Source organism: Terrapene carolina, unplaced genomic scaffold, assembly GCF_002925995.2.
Source record: "Terrapene carolina triunguis isolate 2854851 unplaced genomic scaffold, T_m_triunguis-2.0 Scaffold374, whole genome shotgun sequence".
NCBI classification, from domain to species: domain Eukaryota; kingdom Metazoa; phylum Chordata; order Testudines; family Emydidae; genus Terrapene; species Terrapene triunguis.
This window is the reverse complement of record NW_020664725.1, coordinates 8,688,854-8,715,397: the sequence shown is the minus strand read 5'-3', so window position 1 is coordinate 8,715,397 and position 26,544 is coordinate 8,688,854. Positions and strand designations below refer to the sequence as shown.

At 47.9% G+C, this 26,544-nt stretch overlaps 1 protein-coding gene across 1 annotated transcript in view; it reads left to right on the top strand.

Moving 5' to 3' along the window:
- The window catches only part of IGSF9B (immunoglobulin superfamily member 9B), a 66,291-nt gene extending 43,684 nt beyond the window's left edge, over positions 1 to 22,607 (top strand). The window contains exons 11-18 of the mRNA XM_026657978.1: positions 1,274 to 1,449; positions 2,878 to 3,104; positions 3,458 to 3,542; positions 5,165 to 5,326; positions 6,625 to 6,670; positions 8,846 to 10,483; positions 21,403 to 21,524; positions 22,354 to 22,607. Coding sequence (XP_026513763.1) covers positions 1,274 to 1,449; positions 2,878 to 3,104; positions 3,458 to 3,542; positions 5,165 to 5,326; positions 6,625 to 6,670; positions 8,846 to 10,483; positions 21,403 to 21,524; positions 22,354 to 22,577 — 2,680 coding nt within the window. The 3' untranslated portion in view covers positions 22,578 to 22,607. The remainder of the gene's footprint in view (positions 1 to 1,273; positions 1,450 to 2,877; positions 3,105 to 3,457; positions 3,543 to 5,164; positions 5,327 to 6,624; positions 6,671 to 8,845; positions 10,484 to 21,402; positions 21,525 to 22,353) is intronic.
- The last annotated feature ends 3,937 nt before the right edge of the window (positions 22,608 to 26,544 follow it).

The window sequence follows — 26,544 nt, the reverse complement described above, 5'->3', positions numbered from 1 at the left end:
GGAGATCAAAGGAAAGAAATATGGGACATGGATACCTGTGCCCAAATCCTCTGCTGATGCAACTCCATTTACTTCAGAGAATTTGGCCTCTATGTTCTTAAAGTGCAGCTATTCTTATTAAATGACATGGCACTGAAAGTGTGCTGTTCTGTCTGAAAAATGACTCTAAAAATGGCATCCAGGTGTTCCTTATTTGTCTCAAACACTTTTACTCGTTTCCAAGTGAAAAGATGTAGGGTTTTGTTTTCATTTTCGCAGGGGAGAGTGAAGGGTTCCCACTAACTACCATTGCCAGCCCTGTAATCCTGGTATCAGATCCCAGCTTGACTGATTCCCCAGGCCCCAAACTGGCATGTGCTTAATCACCAGTTCTGAAGATTATCGAGGACCGTTTCTGTCCTCATAATGCCTGCGTAAACCCATTAGGATTGATTCTAATTTGCGCTAAGGCTCCTTGACACTGCTCAGAAATGTAAATAAAATTCACTCTCGCTTTTAAACCCTTTTACATTGCTCCGGCGGCATAAAGGGGCCTTGGTTTAAGCGAGAATCTGGCCAATTGTCTGTAAAATTCTGCTCTTCTTTGCCCCAGCATAAATCCGGAGTGTCACTATTGGTTTCTTTGGAGTGGTTCCTGGTTTGCTCATATGTACTGGTATCACAATTTGGCTCCATGTCTCAATGGGGTTGCACCGAGGGGGGGAAATTGCTCTGTATTGGGAACTTAGTTAATTTTGCTGATGAAGTGTGAGCCAGAATAGACTCCACCCCTCTCTGCCATAGCTGTGGCAGCGACAACAGGAATAAAAAGTAACAAAATGTCCTTTTGTCATGACCAGTAATCAGGATGTGACTCTGAATACCCACAGAGAGCAGGGAGAGAAGGTGCTATTTGTGGCCATCATCCGACTGTAAGGGCTTTTCGTTAAGGGCCTGATGTAATGAGGGAGGACTGGCTGGAGTGTCACTATAAATAAGTGTGTTTCTGACTGGGTGTACCGTGGGACTGAGTAGAGAGCCCCTTGGCCCAGCAAATGTCTAGTTCCAGTCTCTTGCCTCTGACCCAGTTTCAAGGCAACTCACTTCTGTAGGTGTCAGAATCTTAGCACCTTGTCCACACATATTGCTGATATGTGAAACCCAGCCCCTCATTCAGGGTAGTTCCATTATTGCTTAAGGGATTGGCTCTCTCTCTCTGTCCTCTTTCTTTCATTCATTCACACTTTCTCTCAAAAGCACCTCCACTTGAGTTGTTTGTCTTCTCTCTTGCCAGGATGAAGAGAGCACAGTTCGGACCCCATGACTGGCTGTCTCTTCCGGTACCAACTGGTCCTAGTTGGTTGCTGGTGGACACCCTGGAACCAGAGACCGCCTACCAGTTCAGTGTCTTGGCTCAAAACAAACTGGGTACGAGCGCCTTCAGTGAGGTGGTCACTGTGAACACGCTAGGTGAGTTGACACAGCATGGGGATAATAAAGGAGCTCAGAGTCCCTGGATATGAAGAGAATGGAGATGGGTGGTGAGATGAGGCAGGGTCCTTTGGTCACATTCAGTAGGCCCACTCTCGTGTTAATGGTGCCAGTGACATTGCCCATGCAAGTACCAATATGCCCCATGTCTTAGTCATCAAGCACCACAGGATTCACCAGAGATAAACGTTGAAATCTTGTCTTGAGTGGTGATTTGTTGGCTCAGGAGTTTCAGGAGAAATTGGAGAGGGTCCAGAGAAGAGCAACAAGAATGATTAAAGGTCTTGAGAACATGACCTATGAAGGAAGGCTGAAAGAATTGGGTTTGTTTAGTTTGGAAAAGAGAAGACTGAGAGGGGACATGATAGCAGTTTTCAGGTATCTAAAAGGGTGTCATAAGGAGGAGGAGAAAACTTGTTCACCTTAGCCTCTAAGGATAGAACAAGAAGCAATGGGCTTAAACTGCAGCAAGGGAGGTTTAGGTTGGACATTAGGAAAAAGTTCCTAACTGTCAGGGTGGTTAAACACTGGAATAAACTGCCTAGGGAGGTTGTGGAATCTCCATCTCTGGAGATATTCAAGAGTAGGTTAGATAAATGTCTATCAGGGATGGTCTAGACAGTATTTGGTCCTGCCATGAGGGCAGGGGACTAGACTCGATGACCTCTCGAGGTCCCTTCCAGTCCTAGAATCTATGAATATCTCAATATCGTTTACCTCCAGGTCTCTGTTTCACATGCAGCCCAGGCTGGTAGTAACCAAAACTCATTGGCACTAACCAGTTGTAATGTACACCCTATCTCAGACCAGGTCACAGCACGAAATCACCATTCCCGCTGGTTCTCTTGTGGGTGGTCTCAAAAAGGTCCAGGAATGAGTGGACTTTGAGACTGTATCCCTCTTTCTTCTTGGCCTCCTTGTATCTGTGGCTGTTCCTTTTCTCATAAAGACTTCTTGGCATCTTTCAGAGAAGAGACCTTGCTGATGCTACCTGTGTGGCTGCATGTCTTAAACCTACAGTTGCAGAGCAGTAGGAACTGCCATAGTGGATCAAACCAGAGTCCCTCTACTCCGTTATCCAATCTCAGACAGCAGCCAATGGCCAGTGCTTATGAGAAAGTATTAAAATGCCCTTAGTGCTCCTCCATTGTCCTTTCCCATGAATCTTGCAGGTGGTTGGTGTATGCCTTGAGGCCTGTGGAGTCACAGCTCTTGAGGCTTAAATCCTGACCAGCACAGCTGCAGGTGGTGTTGGATCTGCAGAGGAAGGATGACAGAAGAGCAGGGAGCATGTGCACAGTGAAGTGAACAGGAGAAAGTAGCCAGTTGTAAAACTTATTGCTCTTTTTTTCTGGACTCCACTAAATGCTTTCCCTGCCCCATTCCCTCCCTGTACTGTGTCTTCAGCATTCCCTGTAACAACTCCAGAACCACTGGTGCTGGTCACCCCACCGAGGTGCCTAACAGCCAATCGGACGCAGCAAGGAGTCCTGTTGTCGTGGCTTCCTCCAGCCAATCACAGCTTTCCAATTGACCATTACATCATGGAGTTCCGCGTAGGGGAGAGGTGGGAGATATTGGACGATGCCATCTTGGGGAGTGACAATGACTTTTTTGCCAAGGATTTGTCTCAGGTAAGAGGTGGTCTGACTGAGCGCCCTTTGGTTTTTATAATGGATTGGCCCTTTGCCTGGGTTACTGATTGTGCACCATATGTATTGCAACACTGGGAGAGCATTCGGGGAATACTTTTAGGATGTCTGTTGCTTATTTCCGCAGTAGGGGCTAATTTGGTGTCCCGAAGTCTAGACCCAGTGAAGAACAAATTCCCTTATCAGCCCAAGGGAAGGGCAGTCTCTCTAGAACAATGTTGAGGATTCCCATTATCTGGTCTGGAGAAGGCATCCTGGTGCCTGATTTGCTTTGGTGTGCTAAATTGTTGAAGGAAGCTTCTGACTAGTGGCTCATGTTGTGTTTGGTGTTGTAGGACACCTGGTATGAGTTCCGAGTTCTGGCTGTCATGCAGGACCTCATCAGTGAGCCTAGTAACATTGCAGGTGTCTCCAGTACAGGTAAGTGTCCTTCCGTCCTTCCAGCCCCAAACAACTTAAGCCCAGAGCCCAACACGGGAAGGCAATATTGCAGTGTGGTGAGATGCAGGGTCTGATCTTGCCAGGTACTTCAGGAATTGAGGGCCCTCTGACTTCACCAGAAATGGAGTATTCTGCAACTCCCATGCAAAACTCGGTGTTATATACTGTAACAGAGCACAATATGGTACCAAATAACAGTCATAGCCCAAACCAGGGAGTCGCAGCACACCACAGTTCTGCCACGTGCACTGAGAACAGTGCTCCAACCCAGGAAATATGCAGCATTGACGTGAAAATGAAAGCTGCATACATGGCAGTGTGATACTGCACCAGGGAGTAAAAACAAAAGCATTGTAGCTCCACAAAAGGGACTGCAACACACAGCAGCACAAGAAAACAATGCAGCCCTGCATACACCACAGCACAGAGGAATATTTCCCAGTCTGCAGGAGAACCTACCATATAAAAAGTAGCAAGTTGTGATGGAAGGAAATATAATCCAGGGAAGGAGAGATGGAAATAAGAACTATGGGAACCTAAATTACACCAGCTCACGATATGAGACCAATGATATCTCAATTATGCTGTGTACAGGACAAATCCAGACTAGCACTGCCCTCAGGTGGTGGTATGCAGAAGCACTTTGCTGGATGCAAGTTGCATACTTGACTTTCGTTTTTTTTTTTTAAAGATTAGATTCCTCTTTTGTCTGCCTGAATTTGCTAGCTCTTGGGTGTGTAGCTGACCTCCGCTTATGGCCAGGTGTAATTACACAATGTCAGTTATGACTGTCTCAGCCCAAAAAGTTCTACAAGCTGGTGCTAGTGACAGGTTTACAAGCACTGATCTGAACAACTAAGTGGATAGATTTAGTTAGCATAAATCATGTAAAATCACTTCCCAGTAATTGTGTACACACACTTATAAATAAGCTAATGTTAAGTTTGCTGATTCAAATCCTGCCAGATCAGCAAACACTGAACGTTGTTGGATAACTGTTCAGTGGCCTGTGAGTACTGATAGTGTGGGTCTCAGTGCATATCCAGTAGGCAGGTGTGCACATTAACTCTGGGGCGCTTACATATCACAGTGATATGCATGATGTAAGAACATGGGGTGGGGGGAGACTACCAGCACATTTGGTCTCCTTGTTGGTAGTCTCCTCAGAAAGACAAAGGACTGAATGGGGACACAGGGACTGAATTCCCCTTTCACTCCTAGAGGCGATCCCTGCAAAGCTTTCACCACTACTGCCAGTGCTATGACTGCTCTCCAGTTAAGTGGATTGCCAATAGTGATGATACTCTTTTGTGATGTGGATCTGTCTTTGTTAGGCTCTGGGCTGAGACCCAAAAGTATCTCCTAGGCCACCTCCCAGGCATCTGAGAGTAACAGTGTTCACTCACTACCACTCTGGGCTGGATTTAAACCAGTAACCTAGTTGGGAAAGGCTCTGAACCTGAGCACCAATCCCCTGAACCGTCCAGTTCTGCAACTCGTTTACATGCCCTGTGCAAACCTCACTTTCCAAACAGTGATGAGGACCCTGGTTGTGGAGAACAGTTTCTTTTAGAACTCAAAGGATTCCCCTTTTTCTGCAGACATATTCCCCCCGCCTGACCTGACGGACGATGGTTTGGCCCGACCTGTGCTGGCGGGCATTGTTGCCACCATCTGCTTTCTGGCTGCTGCCATCCTCTTCAGCACACTCACTGCCTGCTTTGTCAACAAACAACGCAAACGCAAGCTCAAGCGCAAGAAAGGTGAGCCCTGCTACTTTGTATTTTCCCCCTGTGGCATTTTGTGGTCATCTTCCTTGTCTGTCTGTCTCGAGCGTCTTCGGGTGAAGCTTGCCCGAACTTTATCCTTCAGCTGTGACTGTTTGGATCCTGGCCCTTCCTCTCCCACTTATTCCTCACCTCTAATCTGAACAGATGGGTTAAATAAGTAACAAGTGCCAGATATGTGTGCTGAGGTCTGGAGGCTCACTTTGAGAAAACCCCAACATCTCACCGTTGCGAGAGAAGAAGAAAGTGCTTATGTGCTGGAGCAGCGTGAGGGAAGAGATGCGTTCTGGCTATACTGGAGCCTCTGCCACGGTCTGAAACATCTTGTGATCAGAAATGGTAGAGGCAAGGTGGGGATGAAGATGAAATTGAGACAGGTACTTAGGTTGACATGGCAGGGGGACCTTCCTAATGGTGATATCTGTTAGGCCAGTGGGTTTTAGGTTTGGGGATTTTTCATTCTTGGGGAGAGAACCTCCTTGCAGACTCTTTCCCGTCCCACGGCCCTCCAGTGCTTGGTTCTCAAGTCATTTCCTTCTGAGGGCCGCCAAGAACAGCTGCTCATATCAGTGGTGTTTCATGGATCCTATAGCGTGAGAACTGTTGCATTTTAGACTATAGAACGGGAGTGGGCAAGTCATGGCTCTTTTACAGTTAAAGTGCAGCTTGCAGAGCTCCCTGTGCTCCCCCCACATTCTCCGCCGACCAGACTAGGGAAGAGAGCTCGGGGCTTCTGCAGTGCAGGGAAGGGGCGGGGGGGGTCTCGTGGCTTTAGCCCCCATGGCGGAGAGGGGTGTCAGGGCTCAGCCAGGTGCGCCTCCCTGGCAGGTGCCACCCCACGGGGCAAGTTGTGAGTGTTTTGCAGCTCTCAAATGTCTGAAGATTTATTGTATGCAGCTCCAGGGGTCAGTAAGTTTGGTCACCCCTGCTGTAGAGAATCACCCAAAGGAAGTGGTGGAAGCCTCATCACTTAAGTTGCATAAACTGGGACAGTAATGCCCCGCGGGGAAATTCACATGGGCTGGGGATGCGGAGGGTGGACTCTTTTATCTCTAGTCTGTATGATTTGGTGATAACAGAAAAGATAGGAAACTGTCTGGAGTTGTTTGTTGTCTGCGACTATTAAAGCACTAGATCAACCAAAATTTGGCCTCTTGTCGAGTGTCTTTTTTTTTTTTTTTTCCTTGCTGTTGATTGTAAGATTTTTGTTGCCTCTTTCTGCCTAGTTGCGCCTCTTTAGCGTTCTCTTCACTTCCCCTTTTATTCTTTTCCAGACCCTCCTCTCTCGATAACCCACTGCAGGAAGAGTCTGGAGTCTCCGTAAGTATCTCTGCCTTAGAGGTGCCACTCAGGCTGTGTTCTGTCTGGTAGTTTTGGAGACGCCTCTTCTTAGGGATGCTGCTCGCAGGAAATGGAAATATCTAATGTTGAGTGTCTCAAATCTGCTGATCCTGGGGTCTGATGCTTTTGGTGTACCTTAAGTCTTTGGAACAAAATAGGCTGCAAGAGACTGCCTGGCTTTAGAGCAGAAGCAGAGGAAGTAGTTACCAATGAAGCCTGTCACAGGAGATTTCCCAAGGGAGTAGTGCTGAACTTTTTATTTTCAGGTGGAATTCATAGAATCATAAAAGATTAGGGTTGGAAGAGACCTCAGGAGGTCATCTAGTCCAATCCCCTGCTCAAAGTAGGACCAACACCAACTAAATCATCCCAGCCAGGGCTTTGTCAGGCCGGGCCTTAAAAACCCCTCCAAGGATGGAGATCCCACCACCACCCTAGGTAACCCATTCCAGTGCTTCACCACTCTCCTAGTGAAAGTGTTTCCTAATATCCAATGTATACCTCCCCCACTGCAACTTGAGACCATTGCTCCTTGTTCTGTCATCTGCCACCACTGAGAACAATCGAGCTCCATCCTCTTTGGAACCCCCCTTCAGGTAGTTGAAGGCTGCTATCAAATCCCACCTCACTCTTCTCTCCTGCAGACAAAACAAGCCCAGTTCCCTCAGCTCGTAAATCATGTGCCCCAGCCCCCTAATCATTTTCGTTGCCCCCTGCTGGAGACTCTTCAATTTGTCCACCTCCTTTCTGTAGTTGGGGGGGCCAAAACTGGATGCACTACTCCAGATGTGGCCTCACCAGTGCCGAATAGAGGGGGATAATCACTTCCATCAATCTGCTGGCAATGCCCCTACTAATGCAGCCCAATGTGCTGTTAGCCTTATACTGGCAATTTTTAAGTGGCTGCTTAAAAGAAGTGGTGGATCCTTAATGCAAGTTTCACTGTATCTAAGAATATTTCACCTTTTTGTTTTTTCTTTAACTGGGAAATTTAGAGTTCTATGAGCAACTCTTTTTGCCTTGAAGATTCCCCCATTTTATCTTCCGCCTCACACTCCATTAAAGACTGGATCACTGTGTCCCACTGGTCTCAACTCCTTCCAGAGACCATCAGCAGTACTCAGTGCATCCGCCAGTGAGGGTAGATAGAAACAGGGGGTATCTTTGGTGTGAGAGTAATAGTCTGGCCTCTGATCACCTCATGTAGTAGCTTCAGGAGCATCATGCAGGAGACCTGTGCTGACCCTGACATTTGGTATTTTTTTTTATCTTGTTCTGCTGATGTCGTTCCCCCCCCCCCCCCCCGTCCTGTGGGCTCTTCCATTTCACTGAGAAGACCACACTTTTTTCAATTTCCTTGCCCCCATTATCTCAATTGGATCTGCTGAGTCTGTGTGTCTAATCCTGTTTGTCCCAAGACTTCTGTGTGTATGTGGTGGTGGGGGGGCAGGGCAGTGAACTCTTCTGAGGAGCTGCCTCCTTCTTCCCTTTTCAAGCCTTAATCCTTACACTCCAGGGTTGGGGGAAAATCATAAGTATTTTTTTCTTCTCATTTTGTGAGCTGGGATCAGAAGTTGCCAAATTCTGCAAGAGGGGATGTTCTTGTGCTGTTCTTCCCCAACAGCAATCTGAAGCACTAGAAATGAAATCACGTGAGGGAGAACATCTTACTGAGAGGTTTCCCAGCCTAGTTTTGCAAGAGGCTCAGATAATTCAAATGAACATACAAACCTTTGGGTACTTAGCCAAACCGAAGCTAAACTCTGGACTTTTCATTCAGACTTACGGGTCTGTCGAGCTAATTTCAAGAAGTTGCAGTGGATTGCCTGCTTGAGGGGGGATGAGAGAGGAAATGTTTCATATTCTGTTTGGCAGTCGGGAGGGAGAAGTAGTGGCCACCTGTTTTTTGTCTTCCTTCTTACACATGCCTCTGCCCAGCACGCTGCTGGGGCCTATGTGAGAACCACGTGAGCTTTTGCCATCATAATAATGCCCACACTAAATTCTTCCAGGCCTCCCTCTTCCGGGAACAATTAAGGCTTTTTCTTTTTGTGCCCAACTGGCCCGTGATCCTGCTGCGCAAGCCCCAGATTTTTCTCCTTTCCCCATGACCATCCCCCCCCCTTTTTTTGGTTTCTCTCCTCTGTGGTCCAGGTTGTCTTCCGGTAAAGTGAGTCCCGAGAGCATCCGCACACTCCGTCCCCCCTCGGAGTCCTCTGATGACCAAGGCCAGCAGGGCAAGCGTATGCTGAGCCCCAGCAAGGAAAAAGAGTTGTCCCTTTACAAGAAGACCAAGAGGGCCATTAGCAGCAAGAAGTACAGCGTCTCCAAGGCTGAGGCTGAAGCCGAGGCTACTACCCCCATTGAGCTCATCAGCCGTGGGCCCGATGGCCGCTTTGTCATGGACCCCTCAGAGATGGAGCCCTCACTCAAGACCCGCCGCATAGAGGGCTTCCCCTTTGTGGAGGAGACGGACATGTACCCTGAGTTTCGCCAGTCAGACGAAGAGAATGACGACCCCATTGTGCCCTCATCTGTGGCAGCCCTCAAATCTCAACTGACCCCTCTCTCTTCCAGCCAGGAATCCTACCTTCAGCCACCAGCATACAGCCCCAGATTCCACAGGGGCTTGGAGGGCACAGGTGCTCTGGAGAGCCACCTGCAGGCCACTGGTCAGGCCAGACCGCCAGCCCCGAGGCCTTTCCACCACAGCCAATTTTACGGTTACCTCAGCAGCAGCAGTCCTGGGGAGATGGACCCTCCGCCCTTCTACATGCCAGAGGTCAGCCCTCTCAGCTCTGTCATGTCCTCCCCTCCTCTGCACCCCGAGGGGCCCTTTGGACACCCCACCATCCCCGAGGAGAATGGAGAAAATACTTCCAACAGCACGTTGCCCCTGACTCAGACGCCAACGGGGGGCCGGTCTCCTGAGCCATGGGGCAGGGCTGAGTTCCCTTTCAGCAGCCTGGAGGCTTCTCCCATGATATTCCCTCAACAGCTCCACCAGTGCGAGGTGGCAGAGTGTGTGCAGCTGACGGCCTGTCTTCCTAGGGGCCCGCCCCCTTCCTCCCTCCAGGTCCCTGCATCCTACCCTGGCATTCTGCCCCTGGAGGCACCAAAGAGTTGGACTGGCAAGCCACCTGGCAGAAGCCAACCCTCTGTGCCCACCACCACCAAATGGCAGGACAAACCTATGCAACCTATGGGGAGTCAAGGGCAGCTAAGACATACCAGTCAAGGTATGGGCATACCCGTGTTGCCTTACCATGAACCGTCCGAGTCAGTCAGCCACAGTGGCACAAGCACATTTGGCCTGGACACCAGGTGGTATGAGCCCCAACCCAGACCTCGGCCTAGCCCTCGGCAAGTCAGGAGGGCTGAACCCAGTTTACATCAGGTGGTGCTACAACCTTCGAGGCTTTCCCCTCTGACCCAAAGCCCCCTCAGCTCCCGCAACAGCTCCCCGGAGCTGACTGCACGTGCCAGACCGCGACCGGGTCTCATCCAGCAAGCGGAGATGTCGGAGATCACCCTGCAGCCCCCCGCGGCAGTCAGCTTCTCCCGCAAGTCCACCCCGTCGACCGGCTCCCCGGCTCAAAGCAGCAGGGGAGAAAGCCCCAGCTACCGACCTGCCATGGCCTTCACCTCTTTGGCCACTGGCTACCCCTCCTCTCAGTGCCCCTCCCTTCCCGGGGACAGTATGGATGTTTTTGGACAAATTCCCTCTCCGAGGAGGGCTGGGGAGGAGATTCTCAGACCTGAGCCTACACCGACAACATTATCCACTTCGGGGTAAGTGTATGAATCCTTTAGCTGCCCTTTATCTGCCTTTCCTTCCCCACCCCACCTCACCCATTGCCTCCAACTCCCTCCTCCCATCATCATCATGATCATCATCATCTGAAATCATAGGGGTTGTCTGGACATGCTGCAGCATCCCTTTTGGAGGTGACTTCCAGTTGTCATTGGTAGGACCCTGCTCTGAAGAGGCTCTCGCTACTGGCACCGTTAGGACACTGCTCATGTTAGTGGGCATTAAATAGACAGAGGAACAGTTGGTCGTTCATGGTGCGTTATCTCCAACAGCTGCTCTTCCCCTCGCAAGTCTCTTTGGGATTGGGAGTGTGTGTTTTCGGATGTGTGGAGAAGGGCCTGTCCATGTAAGGAACTAGATTAGGGGTCTCGTTACCTGTGCTTGTCACCGGCAGTGGCAAGGGTCACCAGCAGTTTCCTTTCTTATTTCCTGGCTCTTGACTTTCCTGGAACAGTAGTGTGTGCCTGGCTCTCTGGCTTCTTTCTGCCCTTCCCCACAAAGTCTAGTGACCATAGCGAACCACAGAGATGGCCACAAAGGTCACCGTGCCACTCCATCTCCAAAAGCGATGCTGCAGCCCCAAGACTCGGGCGGGGAGAGGGTACAAGGACTTAGTCCCATGAACAGCATGTCAGGAGAAGAAATTCACCCGAATGGAAATCAGGAAGCTGCCGGTATTCTCAGATCCTGCCCCAAAGAACGAGGCTGCTGCACTAAACTCCAGCGGCTGGTTTTCCAGGTACCAGGGTTGCACCAGGCAAAGCGTCTTTCTGTTTTTCTTCTCTTTCGCTCCGTCTCTGCCTCTTTTTCTTCTTTCCCTCGTCTCCTTCGCAGAACCTTAGATCCTGTAGATGTTCTTTCCTTCCATCCTTTTGTCTTTTGTTTTAAATTCTATTTTTTCAAGTAGTGGGGTTTAACCTCTTGATCCCTCAACTCGTGGAGCTTGGGAATTTAATGGCTTGAAGTAAACTATTAAGCTCAGTGCAGTTAAACTCAGTGGAGAGAGGAGCTTGGGGCAGGCAAGGAGGAAGGACGATGTTCAAACTTGTGTAGCCAGCATTGTCTGAGGTGTAGGGAGGTTAGTGTCACATCAGGAAAACAGCAAGTTTTGGGGGTGGGAGCCTGGCTTTTCACCCTGCGGTGCCCCTTGCATTTCACTTATTCTCTCTGGTACCTGGAAGCTTTAAATCCTTAGAAACCCAATTAGCCCATTCAGCACTGTTGTTTATTGCTGGTTTCAGGAGACTGGGTGAATGGGTCAGAGAGGGGTGCTTATACTGGAGGGGGGTCCGTAGTAACAAAATCAACCTCAAATCAATTCTGTTGTGGCTTTAAAAATCTATATAATCATCTCGTGTGTGAATATATATACAACCAATCTAATATAGCCAGGACACCTTGATGAGGCCCAGCAGGTATAGGGAAGTCACAGGACAATTCTGTGTTAGAGCACTGTCGTCTGCGCTTTTATGCAGTGTTTTCATCCGCTTCGTTGATTTTTCTTTTCTGTTTCTTCCCCCTTTTGTTTCCAGCCTCGTTTGGTTTTGGGGTTTTTTTTTGTTTGTTTCTTTCCCCACTACTTCTCCTTTGGCGTTTTTGACGTGCTGATGTGTTGCGGAGCTCGGCTCCTTGCGGGTGTTGTTAACTGCTTTGTTTTTGATTAATCTCAGCTATCTGGGCAGTGTTGTCGAGACAAGCTTCTCCTCAGCTCAATAGGTAAGGGTGATCCAAGTCCGAAAGGATGGCGTGGGAGCTGTCGGAGGGTGGTGGGGAGTGGGGCATGGAAGGGGCTTTTCCAATCCCATCTCTTCCTTTAAAGGGGAATAAGGAATTGTAAACTACTAGGACAAAACCTTTGCACACGAGGTCTCTGTGGCTTTTGGGTTTTCCCACTCAGCAGTGCCTCAGCGCTCTCACAGGATCAGTGAGGCCTATTCACAGTCGGGATACAAGTAGAAAGACTTGGTATGGCTGTGACTTTTGTGGGGGCAAGCCTGGTAGGGTGACCAGATGTCCCGATTTTATAGGGACAGTCCCGATTTTGGGGGCTTTTTCTTATATAGGCTCCTATTACCCCTTACCTCCTGTCCCAATTATTCACACTTGCTATCTGGTCATCCTAAAGCCTGGTGAGAAGGGGAGACAGCTCCTCATTCTGTATTCTGTAGGGAGGTGCATGGTCTAGTGGATTGAACAGGGTTGGGAGCCAGGAACATGTAGGTTCTAATTGCGGCTCTGCCACTGACTCGCATGCCCTTGGGCAAGTCACTTCACCTGTCTATGCCTCCACTTTCCTCCTCTGGCAGTGGGGATAGTAATACCTACCCGGATGAGTGGTGAGAAATGGTCTGTGAAAGTGTTATGTAAATGTTCAGTGCTATTAGAGAATTAAATCTTAAAATACCGGGTTTATCATGTGGATACAAACAAGGGACTAACCATACAAAACAGGCACGTGCTCAGCAACACCTAATAGTAGCTCTCAGTTTGATATCTGCTAGCAAACAGTTAGTTATTTAGGACTGTGAGCTCATTCCATGAATTCAGTAAAGGGAACCCGATTTCAAAATACTTCTCCAATTTTATTTTAACAGCTGAGGGTTCCCCCCCTCCCCTTCATTCCCAAGATTCCTAAATTATATTAAACTGGAAGAGTTCTGTTCCCCCCCCCTTTTTCTTTTGCCGTTTGCAGCGGTACACTGCATAGCTTCAGCTCATCGGTGTTAAATCTTTGTTTTGAACTGTAGTAATTCAATTACAATAGAAGCCTCACCTCTCTGAAATTTTCTTCAATGAAACTTTGCATGGTGGCTTCAAACCCAACCATGATTACAGTGACTTAAGTAAATCTTGCAAGATTTCTCCAGGAAAATACCTCTTGGAGACTTTCTGGGGGCAGTTTCACAGATATAGCAAGGTCCTGGAACAGAAATGGAAGAGAGAAATAGGAACTGGTTTCCAGACTCGTTTGTGGTGGTTGAGCTTCCTCCTCTTCTTCCTTTCACTGAGTCCTTCTGTGCTTTAAGCTAAATGTTACCAAGTACTAGCTCTGAAGACCAGAAGAGAAGGTCAACTGAAGTGACACGCAGGCCAATACCAACTGCATTGGCTGCCAGGGATGTAGAGTCCCAGGCCTACTTTTATTTCCACTATCTGAGAGCCTGCCTGCACCCATAGAGCAGCAGATTCCCAGAAATTCACAGCTGCTTATCAAAGGGTGAGATCCAGCTCCTAGCCCAAGCGTGAGCCTGTGTGGCTGGATAAGACACTACACCCAGCAGGTCTAACAGCTTAGCGAAAGCTGGAAGTGATACCCAAAGGGATACAATCCTCCTAGCTCTCTCTGAGGATTGTGATCAGGGAGACAGATGGGGATGTCTGGAGGGTGTGTTGCGGGGGGGATGGGAGGGCAATACAGAGTTGGATATTCAACCAGGGGAGAGAATGAGGTGTCGGACTGGTGGGTCTATCGCACCGAGGCCCATCTGGGTGGGGGGAGAGTGCAGAGTGTGCGACTGATAGAGGGAGCAGTGACGTCTTTACTACTGTCTCCTTTTGGAGCATTACCCTCATAGCTGCCAACCAGACAGCTTCAGTCCTTTCCAGAGAGCTTCAGAAGCCACCGAGAGAGAGGTCCTCCTTTTGGGATGTTCTGTTTAGCCCTGGAAACTTTCTGCCCCACACCCCACTCCAGGTACCCATGGCAGACCTGAAGCCTTTTCAATCCTCTTCTCACGCCGATTCCAGGCCGAGATGTTCATGCGTGCCTATAAAAGATCTCCGCAGCAGCTAAGCCACCAAAATGTCTGCCAGCAAAGGCCCAATGACCAGGGACTGAAATGCATCTTACTCTGCGCCTTGGGCGCAGAACCCATTGTAGTCGAACCTGGGTTCACTGTCAGGCTCTCCCTCAGCTAGAGGAGGGAGAGAGCCATTATCTCGAATGGGGAAGGCAGAGGGATAATAAATCCTGCACGCTAATAAGAAAAGAATCCCATAAACAGCGCAGCCAAGTAATTTCTTTATGATTTAGGGTCGTAAAATTGTCAGTGGATCAGGGGCACCGGAGTTTTATACCAGACCAGCCAGGTTTTATGCTGCAGTAGTAAAAACAGAGATGGGGAGGGGAGATGTGGTTTATGAGCTCTGTGATGGCTTACCCATCAGCAGCCGGGCACTGCTAGCAGTGTGAATGGGATCTCCGCTGTGGGGATGCATGCAGATCAGGCTGGCCTGGATGGGACAGGCAGATGGGGGCAAATAGAGGGATACAAGTGACTCTCTACATGCGGTATTCGTTTATATTTCCCCGGCATGGCTGGAGTGGGAAGGCTTTTGCAATATCTCTTGCTGTGTGAAGAGCAGGCAAGTTTTATTTAAGGGTGTGGGTAATTTATGCCATGATCAAATTAGCGCTAGTAACTTTCCCTTTTCTTTTTAATTGAACCCAATGTGCCGTGAACGTCTCCTAACTGGGAAGAGTTGGTTCTGTCATCTCACTGCAGTAGGAAACCCAAAAACCACAGGGAAGGCAGGCGAGCGCCTGTGCTACCTCTGCATCCTAGGCTGTCGTGTGCTGGCAACCCCAGCTCCTCTCCTCCCTTTGGACAGCGCAGTCAGTACCTGGTACGCAAAGCCTCTGATGCCTCCTAGGTGCAAGTGGCAAAGCCACGTCCATTCCATGGGTGAGGAAGCTGCCCCACCCCCAGTGTGGGGGAGGACGATGACTCCTCTCGTTTAGTTTGAAACAAGTAGGTTCCCCTTTAAAGACTGTCCATGTGCTGATCCTCTGCATGTGTTTCACACCCACTCTCGCTTGGAGAAGTTGAGTCCGCTTGTCTGAGTGATTTTCTTTTTCTTTTCTTTTTTTTAATTTTCTCACTCCTGGTTTCATTTATCTTCTTTTTCCCCCTCTGATCTTTTTTCTTCCTGTCCTCTCCTCTCCCACCCTTCTTTTCCTCTCCTTTCTTCCTTGTTCCTCTCCTGTCAGCATGGTGAAGTCCGTTGTATAGATGAGTTGTGTTGTCTGCAGACCTGTAGACGGGATGCCATCTTCCAGTGTGCGCCCTGCTGTTATCCGCTCCTTTTTATCTCATTGCGGTGGTCGTGGCTGTGGCTTGGCAGCAGCTCTGTGGAAAGGGAGTGTTGACTTCTGTGTTTCTCTAGCATCTTTTGATTTTGAAGGATCCTAAGCTGATCCCAAGTGATGCACCCACAGCATCCTCTGGGGTGGAGGCAGCAGTCAATCCCGCACAAGACTGGAGGGGAAGAGGAAACTCCTACTCCTAAGAAAAGTCTCATGGGATCTTTAGTGTCCATGCAGCGCACACAACCGATCTTGGCTTGTAATATTTCCTTGCATGAAAGAACCCCATGTTGATCAATGGAGTTTATAATCTTGGAAGGGTGTAGGATGGAGTAAACCTGGGCAGGATTTGAACCTGTGGGATATAGGCTGTCTAGATGGTTTCAGACTGGACCTTTAGTTGCCAAGCTGTTGCTGAAGTTCTCTGCCCGTTTGTTCAAGGGAAGAGAGTCAGGGAAGACGTGTGTGGTGAGGGAAAACTTTTATATTGCACCCTGGGATCTTCCTGCCTCTTCTTGTGACTTGGCTTCCCATTCTGGTGGAGATGGGTTGCCATTCTTCCCTAGGCTTCGTCTGCTACTCTTCTAACCTCCTACATGCAAAGGCATTTGAAGAAGAGCAACAGAGCTTCTTTGCTGGGTTGGACAAGTGGAGCTGCTCTTTTAGCCTAGGGATAAAGCCCTTCTTGCTATGGATACCGGAGACTCTTGTTTCAGCTCTGCTAAGGAGGAGTGGTGAGGCGTGCAAGCTTTGTAACTCGCTCTTCTCTTCTAGATACTGCCCTTCGCACACTCAGGAGCTGGCTGCTTTGTGCACTCCCTCAATAACTGTGAGGCGCCTTCAGTAACGTTCTGACCATATGGTTCTGACTCGTGCTCATCTGAAAGTGTGGTAAATTGAAGACTGAGAACTTCTCCATTAGTTCTTCTGACCCAAACCTGATGCTTTGTAGACTCTGGGATCTGAGTTCACTTCAGAACCTTGTAGAAAATACCCGCTACATTTTTAAAGCTACCTTGCCCTGTTATGACTCAGTGCTCCAGAGTGAATGAGTGCAGTGACAGGTTCCTCTGCATCACACATGGTGTATTCTGGATGGTCTTTGTGCATAGGCTGCTGCCCAAAACACTACAGAAGGGGCAGGAGGAATGAGAGGTCTTTTTTTGCTGGTCTTAGAAACAATCACAACAGGAGAGTTGGAGTTGACTGCAGAAATAAAGGGTGGTAGAGAGGCTATAAATCTGTTGCAGAGTACCTGTCCTTTCCTCTGCCATTGTCCACTCTTTACATCTACGACACCTGAGGTCAAACTCTATTTAGGGTGAAACATGGGTTTAGGGCACTTGCTCTGTGTGTGGCTGGAAATGTGGGAGTGGGGAGTCCTATTTTAGAGAACAAATGGAAATTAGTTTGATGGAGTTTCATCCTAATCTCTAGTGGGCATTTTTCTAGCATCATAAATGTCACAATTGCGAATATCTTCTTAGAGGCCTGTGGCAGAAGTGGCAGGGGCTGCTACAGCTCAGGGCTGAGCGGTATCGGTATAGTTGTGTGGCAGTGGGGGACCAGCAGTGGAATAGGTGCTGCAGGTTAGAACTGCTTCTCGGTTCAGGATTTAAAGAGCAGAAGCTGTTTCACCTTGTGATGGAAGACCAGGACTGGAATAATGGGTCACTCTTGGTCAGGATTGAGTTACATTGTCAGAACCGTTTGGAGAAGTTCACTCAGTACCTGCCCGCATGTAGCAGCCACGCACTTGCTTGTATCCCATTGACCTAAAACTGAAAACTCAGTAAAATCAGGCATGGAATAATGTGTGTGTAAGCTGGGTGCAGAGGAGGGCAACCGTTAGCATTGCCTGTATCGGTGGTTGTTCAGCGGCACAAAATAATGTGTGGCTCATCAGAGAACACCAAATAGATGTTACGGGGACACTAGCTTCTAAAATTAAGCTATAACCCTGTATTCACCATTGGAGGCAAACATTGTCTTCCTGAGAGGAATTTAACTGTAGTCCCATCGCTCTTACACATCCTAAATCTAGCCCATCCTAGGAGGGTGAAAGTCTCACTTGGTTCCAACAGGAGCGAATTGTGGCTTGTCTAAAAAGGTGTTTTGTCCTCTGCTGAAGTTAATGCCGCTTGCTTTGTGGGGAGTTCCAGCTGTTCCATCAGAGATGGTCCTGAGGATCTGTATCTTTGCACGTTAGTCAAATCTTGACGTCTATGTTTGAGTGGTGAATATGAAAGGAGCTGATTTATACCCTAAACCTTACAGCTTCAGTTGCATCTGCTGGTCCCCAGCTGCTCAATCAAATTGCTCATTATGTTCCATATGCTTCTCAGTGCTGTTAGCAAAATCAAGAAACTTTGCCAGTCATATCAGTGTCTTTAAAAACCTTGGAAGTCACCAGCCTGCAGTATTCTAGCTAAGCACCTACTGCTACAAAAGCCACTTCCCACGTGAGCTCGTCTTGTCCCAGCGTACAGTCTCACCATGCCACTGTGGCCTTAGCCCCAAAATGCAATGAGGGACGTAGCATCGAGTAATGGGAAGCCCGGTTCTGTAGATATGAAACACTCAGGGAGTTCCCTCCTAGAACAAATGTCGACTACAATGAGATGTTACCAGCTGAACAGGATGAGAATAAAGAATAATCTCCGCATCCAGATTTTCACAGCTAAATGGATGAAATGCCCTGAATTTGGCCCACAGATACGTAACTCCTCTGTGATGTCTTTTATCAGGACATGTTGCAACACTTTAAGCCTCACAAAACCCCATGTGTGGTAGGTATTCTCTCTATTTTGCAGATGGGGAAATGGAGACACATTGAGGGATAAGTTACTTGGCCAAGCTCTTGCAGTGACTGAGCAGAGAATAAAATCCAAGTATCTACTCCAACCCCCCCTTCGTTCAGTCCTCCCCAGACCTATTCAGCACCAGACTGGTCTGATTACAACCAGAGATTGGGATTCGTGTCTTGCAAGTTCTTGTGCTTTGCAAGGACAAATCCTTCTCTTCCTGACCTGCTGTTGAATCAGGGGCTGGTTTCTTGATTCATGCTCCACATTGGACAGGAAGAGTCTTCTGTGTATTGGATTGATCTCTGGGAGGGCTCCAAATGACCAGATGGCCGATAGAGGAGAGTTCACACTGGCATCCGAAAGTGAAAGAGAGCTGCTTCGGTTTAGGGCCATTAACAGTGCAGATTCCTCACAGACTGTCAGGCAAACCAGACCGGCTTTAGGTCCTTTCATATTTTCTCCATAGATGGCACTTTTATCTGTGGGAAATGCACTGGCTAATGTAATCATTGTCTTTGTCCAAATCTTTTTTGCTTCTGCTGCTCCAGCCTGCCCTATTTGCTCTCTCCATCTCTTTGTATGGAAAACTAGAATTCCCCCACTTTTTTACCGTAGGCTGCCATGCAGCAGGCAAGTTAAAGTGAGTTTTGCCTCTCTGAACATGTCGTCTTCCATCAACCCCACGCTTATCGGTTTCATCTCAGTTTCTTCTGCTGTCTTGACGATGAGCACAGGGGAGTCGATGGGAGCGAATGAGAGTCCCAGAGTGCTGGGCTACTCTTGGTTAAGCTCAATGCAGTGAAGTGTGAACAGAGGACCAGCTCCTATTTGGGTTCAGATTAACCCTTTCAGGGGAGTGTTATTGAAGTGTACATGATCTGACACAGACACCCCATTCTTGCTCCCATTGCAAGTCTCTCTTTCTTTCTTTGAACCCTCCAGTTGATGGGCGAAAGGTGTAAGTGCAGTATTCCTTGCTGGTGCTAACTCTTTGAAACTGCCACCCAGGAAAGAATTGTTGCCTTTATTTTCCTCTTCCTCTCAGAACTTTCTGTGACGCGTGGTCAACCTTCGTGCATCCCCAGGAGATGCAGAACAACAGACTTTTTTGTCTGACCGTAGCATTTACCTGGTGTATAGCAGGAGATGGGGGATAGGCTGACATTTGATAACACTACCAGGACGAGGAGAGCCTGGGAATTCAGGAAATGTTACAAGCTACCCCTCTCTTAGCCGGTACAGTATTTTGAGACGGTTTGATCAGTGGTCTCCAGTGAGTCAGTAACGATACCAAAAGAATGTCTCCTCCTAGTTGGAAAGGTGTGACAGAGGGAGGGGAAATGTATTGGAGGCTCAGTGGATTAAATCTCTGCCCTTTCCTCTCAGGAGAGCTGGGTTTGAGTATTGGCTTGGTCTCACAGTGAAAACTACTTTGTGGACCTGGCCTATTCACTTACGGGCACGTGCTCATATCTCAAAACCCCCACACTCTTTGGCACTCTGCCTGGTAGTCAGGAATGTAGCACTCCGCTAGAACAAAGGGCTCCAAGGCTTGAGAGAACTGCAGGTCACAGCTGAGCTGTGTGAAGGCTCCAGTACAGCCCTTGTCTGTAGTCTATCTGGCCCTAACTGTCAAGACTCAGACTCTTTCTTTGGTGGATAGCAAACTCTCAGTTTTGGCGGAGAGGTGCCTCAAGATAGAACTGGCAGGGGAAAGGTATGGGAAACCAGGAGAAGAATGGGAAAGTCAATAAAGACTTTGTGAAAACTGGAAAATTTATAGTTGGACAGACTTTGTCCAGAGGGAAGGGTTTTCCTATACTCACCTGGCCCCAGTGTCCTGTCTTCCAATATCTAGTCAGGGAAGGACTAGCAGACTGGAAAGAACTGCACAAAAAAACCTTATACAAAGAGCCCGTTTCCCATGCACCAAACTCTAGAGAAAACATTTACCTTGTAACAGGCTTTGGTGGAAGAATAAACCAGCCATACAATAAATCAGTGAAATGGGCTGGGGAAACTCATGAATGAAACCACTGAATGAAAATCCCCATGTAGGAAATAGAGATCTGCTCCCCCTCTCCCCATGATAATATCTTGTAAGTACTTTAATTTCAAAGTCATGGTATGTCTTATCCTACTGGGGAAGAAAATCAGAAGCCTGACATCGAAGGATTAAACAGAACCTATCATCAGCTCTTATTTTATTGTGTGTGTTGTGGCTCTGAGCCGTGATCCTGGAAGGGGGTACCAGCTTGCCAGCCCCAGCAATGCTGGCTTGTAAACTCTTTGTGTTTCTGTTTGCCATTTGGTCCCTGTTTTTGCTGTGGGGTTGGGGAAGGGAAGGGTCACTGCTTACGTTTTGTCTGTCTGGGCCACTGTTGCCGTAGCTGGCGATGTGCATAGCGGTAACATGGGTGCCGCTGTCCTGTTTCCATACGCCTTTTGCTTTCTCTTTTTTTAAAGGGGCTTGACGCGGGTTCCCAGAAGTGCCTTGTCGGACATAGGATCTGCCCCTTTCTACCTACTTTAATGGTTTTGAAATTACAGAAACAAATGCATTTTTAAGACGTGAGCCTCGGTACCGGTTGTCTTACAGCGTGGCTCTTCCAATTCCTCCACAGCTTAGCCATCATCAGGCATTTGATTCTGTCCACAGGAACAACCAGGGCTGGAGCCTAACACCTCTCTCTAAACTTTGCCTGTTTCTGCCTGACCTACGCTCGTCCATGGTATGAGAGGGAGGGAAACAGTGGACAGGGAAGTGTGTATGTGTGGGGGGGAAACTACAGCTGTCCCAAAGGCAGTGAGTAGATGGTGTCATGTTTCCACCAGCATCTTATTTAACTCCAGTGCAGCTGGCTGACCTTACTCCATCGGCCCAGGATTCCTCACATTTTCCTTTCCATGGCAGAGGATGACCGGTCCCTCCCCACCCGAGAACTCTTCTGGCCGGAGTGTGACAGGGGGCCACTGATGGCACGTGTCTGCTTTTCCTTTCTAGAGAACGTCCATCTCCATCCGGGAACGCTGCTGCACCTGAGAGGCTCGAAGCTCTGAAATACCAGCGGATAAAGAAGCCCAAAAAGTCATCCAAGGGCTCCTCAAAATCCAGAAAACAATCCAGTGAGTGTGAGGATCACAAGACTCCCCACTAGTCTCCCTGTCCATCCTCCGTTTGAGGCCTGATCCAACGCTCATTAAAGTCTCTGACTCTAATGGGAGTTGATTCAGGCCCGTGGTCTGAAGGTCTCTGTTTGAGCTACTATAAAACCTATGTTTTATTCTCTTGCTCAACAATTCCTTACAAAGGAAGCAGGCTCTTTTTCCGTGAGGCCACAAGGGCTTCCCTGCTCCTTTCAGCTGTAAAACAGAAGGCCCCATCTCCTGTTCGTTTTTTTTGTTTTTCCTTGGGATGTTAGTCCAGATCTTAGTCCAGAAGAGGAAGGGGATAACTTCCCTTTGTAGTCCTGAAATTAGCTGGAGAGCCCTGGAATGACCCTTCTTCCAATGCCTTTAGTGGCTTTCTGTCCATTTAAATTCAAGATCCTCCTACATCTCTCCACCTACATCTCTGCTGTCATTTCCTCCTGCTCCTTCTCCAGCCCCCTATCTTCTCCTCAGGTCCTCTGTCCTGACTCTTCCCTTTGTCTCCTACTCCCCCGCTGAGCTATGTGCCTTCCCTCGCACTGTCCCCTACACTTAGAACAACCTTCCTCTTCCTATCCTCCATCAAATCCCTCCAAAAATCCTCCTCCGTCAGCTGAGCATCCTACGTTAACCTTCTCCCCAGCCAAACCACGGAGGTTGGTACGTTATCCTGACTTAGACTGTGAGCTTCTCAGGGCTGGGCCCAGGCATTTGTTTTACACGCTCTGTAAAGCACCACATCGACTCATGGCATTGTTATAGATAACTAATCCTCTTGTCCTTCTCCTTCCCTCTTCCTCTTCAGATGGTTCTGCCTCCCAGGTTCAGCAACTTCCCAACTCTCAGGTACTGTGGCCTGACGAAGCGGTCTCCCTCCGCAAGAAGAAGAGACACTCTCGTCAGGATCCCTTCGCTCGCCTCTCTGCGTTGAAGGATGACCTTTGCCACCGGCAGCTCCCTGAGGACCAGACAGCTATTCTCAACAGCGTGGACCACGATGATTCTGGCGGGCATGCCACCTTACTTTAGCATAGCGCCAGCCAGAGAAGGTTCAAAGGGAGTGGGGAGGAGGGAGAGGAGATCTCATGAGCTACAGACACATGTGGGGAGAGATGGGGTGTGAGCTTCAGCCTGGGTTCTCATACCAACAAGCTGAATGTTTGGTATCACATCCAGGGAACCCAGCATCCAGTCTTTGCCCACTGGGAGAGGCTCTCCCCTTCATATAGGACACCTTCCATTTAGTGCAGATCATGGGGGGGTGGGAGGGAGGAATATCCTAAATTAGAGGGATGGAGGGGAAAATACTCCAGCCTCACCCACCCCCTGCCATTTGGAACAGGAAAAGGTGAGGTTGGGGCTTGCAGGGCTCAGAGTGAGAGGGATTCAAACTCAGTGTTGTCATAAGAATCTGTTGCCCCTCGAATCCCCCTCTCTCTGCTACGGCTTCAGTTTTATGAGTGCTAGAAGAGGGATGAGATTGTACATCCTGGTTTCCAAAAGTATGTATAGATTTTAAAAAAAAAAATCCTCTGTGCAGATGACAATGTATATTTATACAGTGTGTATTTAGGTAGGAACATGGAAGTAAACAAATGGCCTGAATTCACAGGAATCATTTCGATTCCAGAGAAAACAATGAAGTAACACAGAACAATCCAGATTGGAACTGATGACCCAGTTAATCTGATAATTTTGTAACGCATTATTCTAAAATTATCCCAGAAAAAGTTACCAGTGCAAAATCTCATGGCCTCTCCACCTTTTTGCCTGAGGATGATGGGTAACAAAAACACAAATGATCTTTTACTTCTGTCCAACCCTCCCCCCCCCACCCAAAACTCCAGAATAAGTAGATGTGTGGAATTGTGCAAGGTCCTGTACATGCACACTCTCGAAACTTGTTAACTTATGGTAACCTCTCTTTGCAAACCTGCAAGGATGGGGGTGGAGGGCGGAATTTAAATCCAAGGATCTTCTATCTCAAACTAGACTTTGTCAACTTTGAGGAGGGGGTTTAGGTTGACAATTTATTATTATTCTTGGTAACATTCTGTAGTTCACTTTGTAAAATTAATGAAGTCTTAGAATACAAGATCTCACTACAGGAGTGTTTGCATTCTTTAACCTTTGCTGCAAAGTGAGGAGAGAAAACTGATTTTTTTCCTGTGTAGAGTGTGAATGGAAATGGTTCAACTGGTGTCCCCCCCTTTCCCCCCAAAAAAAGTGTGAACTTCAGTCTGCATCTTCCAATCCATTGCCCCACTGATTAATGTAAACAGGGCAAACACAACAACGCCTGAGAAAGAGCTTTTGGAAGGTAACTTTTGGTCCTCGGAGCTGAATAATTGCTTCTAGCTGCAAGCAGTAGAAACAAATTCTGTCACCTTGCATCAGTTCTAAATGTGTTGCTGATATGTCCCCTCCCCTGTTCCACCTCCACCCCAGTTTTAGAATGAATGTGATAGATGCATTGGGTTTTAACACTCCCAGGATTCAGTCTGAGGAGTTATGTTCTCCTCCTTTTACCAGTGCCATTCCAATTCTTCACCAGAGTGTATTTTCTACTCAGATTAGTTTGACTGATTCACATGTCCATCAGTTTCTCTCTGGATTGCATAGGTGTATATACAAGGGGCAACTCTGGTGTAGTGAATGGAATGTGAGGCTAGGAGTCAGGATCCCTGGGTTCTATTCCTGGTTCTGCCACTGGCTCATTGTATGGTCTTGGGCAAGTCACTTAACCACTCTGTGCCTCAGGTTCCTCATCTGTAAAATGGAGATAATGATACTTAAGCTACTTTGTAAAGCACCTAGAAGTCTACAGATGAAAAGTGCTATATAAATGCGAAGTATTATTATATTCAAAAATATTTAGGTATTTTCTAAGTGGCAAGATCAAACAGTGCATCCAGGTCTTTGTGTATTTCTTCCCTTGTGCTGGAGTGCTAAGATCGTAGCCTGCCTGGGAATAAAACAGTTACACTTAAAGTATTTCATGTGGGTGTTTTTGCTTTAAGTGAATTCAGGATGTAGAAAAAGTCTCAGGTGAATTGTGGGAGGACCTAGATACTTCTTTGCACAGAATCTCCAAGGCACAGGATTTTCACTTGTATACTTCCCAAGGTTGATTTTTTTTTTCAAGTGGGATGGCCACAACATTTTTACCAGTCTTGCTATGGTTAACATTTGCTTTGACTATTATTCTTGCTAATGGTTGAACCTCAAAGGGCTCAGTGGTTTGGAGACGCATCCAAGAGTTTCAGATGCTTTGTAAAAATGAACAGTTTAGATCAAGCAATATCAGTGAGTCAAGCTGTTAGGTGAATTTAAAAATTTCACCTAGAAATATCCCAAGAAGACTTTTTTATTAAGGTTTTTGTTTCCAGTCTCATCAGATGTTCAGAAACAACAATAAAAATTACTGAACACTTTCAAACCTCAAAATCCTGATGAGGTTCAAACCACATCAGAGAGAACTCTGTGATAAACACTGGTATTTTTTTTCCAACTTAAAAAATTCCATCCAAAATGAGGCAAATTTGCTCACAAGGGAGAGGCGGATACTCGGAAAACAATCTGAATCTCGAGCACAGATTGGGGCATTTTGGCAAGTATACAGTTGGTGGCTCTGGCTAGGTGAGAAACCAACTCTGCCTGTGGCCTGAATGAGTATTTCTTTGGTTACTGTGTGTTTAAAGGGTTGCCCTAGACTTCACTAGGACCTGGATTGGATTTCATGTCACTTGCACACAAGGTGTAAAAACGGAGCCCATATTCACGCCAGAGAGAAAAACTGAAACTAATTTCTAGCCCCAGTCCAACAGGACAGCTGTTTTTTTAGAAAGACTTTTTGTCAATGGGGAAGGAAGCAGTTGGCAGTAGGTACCGCCTCAAAATTTTCCAGGAACCTCTGCCTGCAAGGTTCCCAATCTGTGGGTGTGTACCCCCGTACGCTAATGTCACAAGACTCTGGACGCCGTCCAGTTGGTGACACTGCACAGAGGTAGGCTGTTTACTACTGCTTCCCATCTATAGGTGAAATTGGTCCCTGTGCAGAGGGGTAGCACAATGTCTACGCACCACTCAAGTCTCCCGGAAGCTCTATTTTGATGAGGTGCATAGGCCTTCTACTGACTCTCTGTACAGGGCAAACTTCACTTCACTTGCAAAGACCCTTCTTTCTTCTGCTCTTGCTTTGTAACCGTCCATGCAGGATGTTTACTTTTTGAGCACTTTCTGGGTTAATCGTGGTAGCTCTTCATATTAACAGGGCAGTATCTTGGGTCTCTTGGGATGACTTGCCTCCAAGACCCTCTCACTGTCCTGACTTATGTAGCCCTAGAGGACTTAGATGGAGGGACGATTGGCAGAATATGCCATCTCACTTGGTCAGTCTTCTACGGGTTTGTTTCTTGTGCAGACACTTTGAGCAGACAGCCCCCTGCTTTCCATGGCCTTCAACCATTAGAGACCTGGAGCTGCTGCCTTCTCCATCTCTTTCAGCTCTGTGAGCCATATAGGACCCTGGAAAGGGAAATCCAGCCAGTGAGCCACATGGAAGCATCTTTCCTTTTTCAAACTATTCTTTAGCCTTTACAGCTGCCTCCTCCCCGTCTGCTTGACCTTAGCTACTATTGTGGTTAATGTTTGGGGAAGGGGGAGGTGATGGGCATGAAGGGAGAAAATATTGGCCCCTTCAACCATAGCAAATGTTGCCTGTGCTATGGCAAATGGCCTCTCCTTTCTTTCTGGAAACTACTTTCACAACCATCTGGCTTCAATGGTCTACACCGGGGGGGGGAGGGGGCGGGAGTTCTTTTCACCTTGGCAACGTGGGATGGTTGAGCTGTGCCAAAGGATGCCAACCGTTCTCCCGTTTCTACCCTGTTGAAAATGTTTTGCCTTTTTCTTGGTCAGCTGCAAACACAGCTTTTTATTTAACATGGCAGAAAAATTCCTGGGCCAAATTCCTTTTTTGTTAACCTGTCCTAGT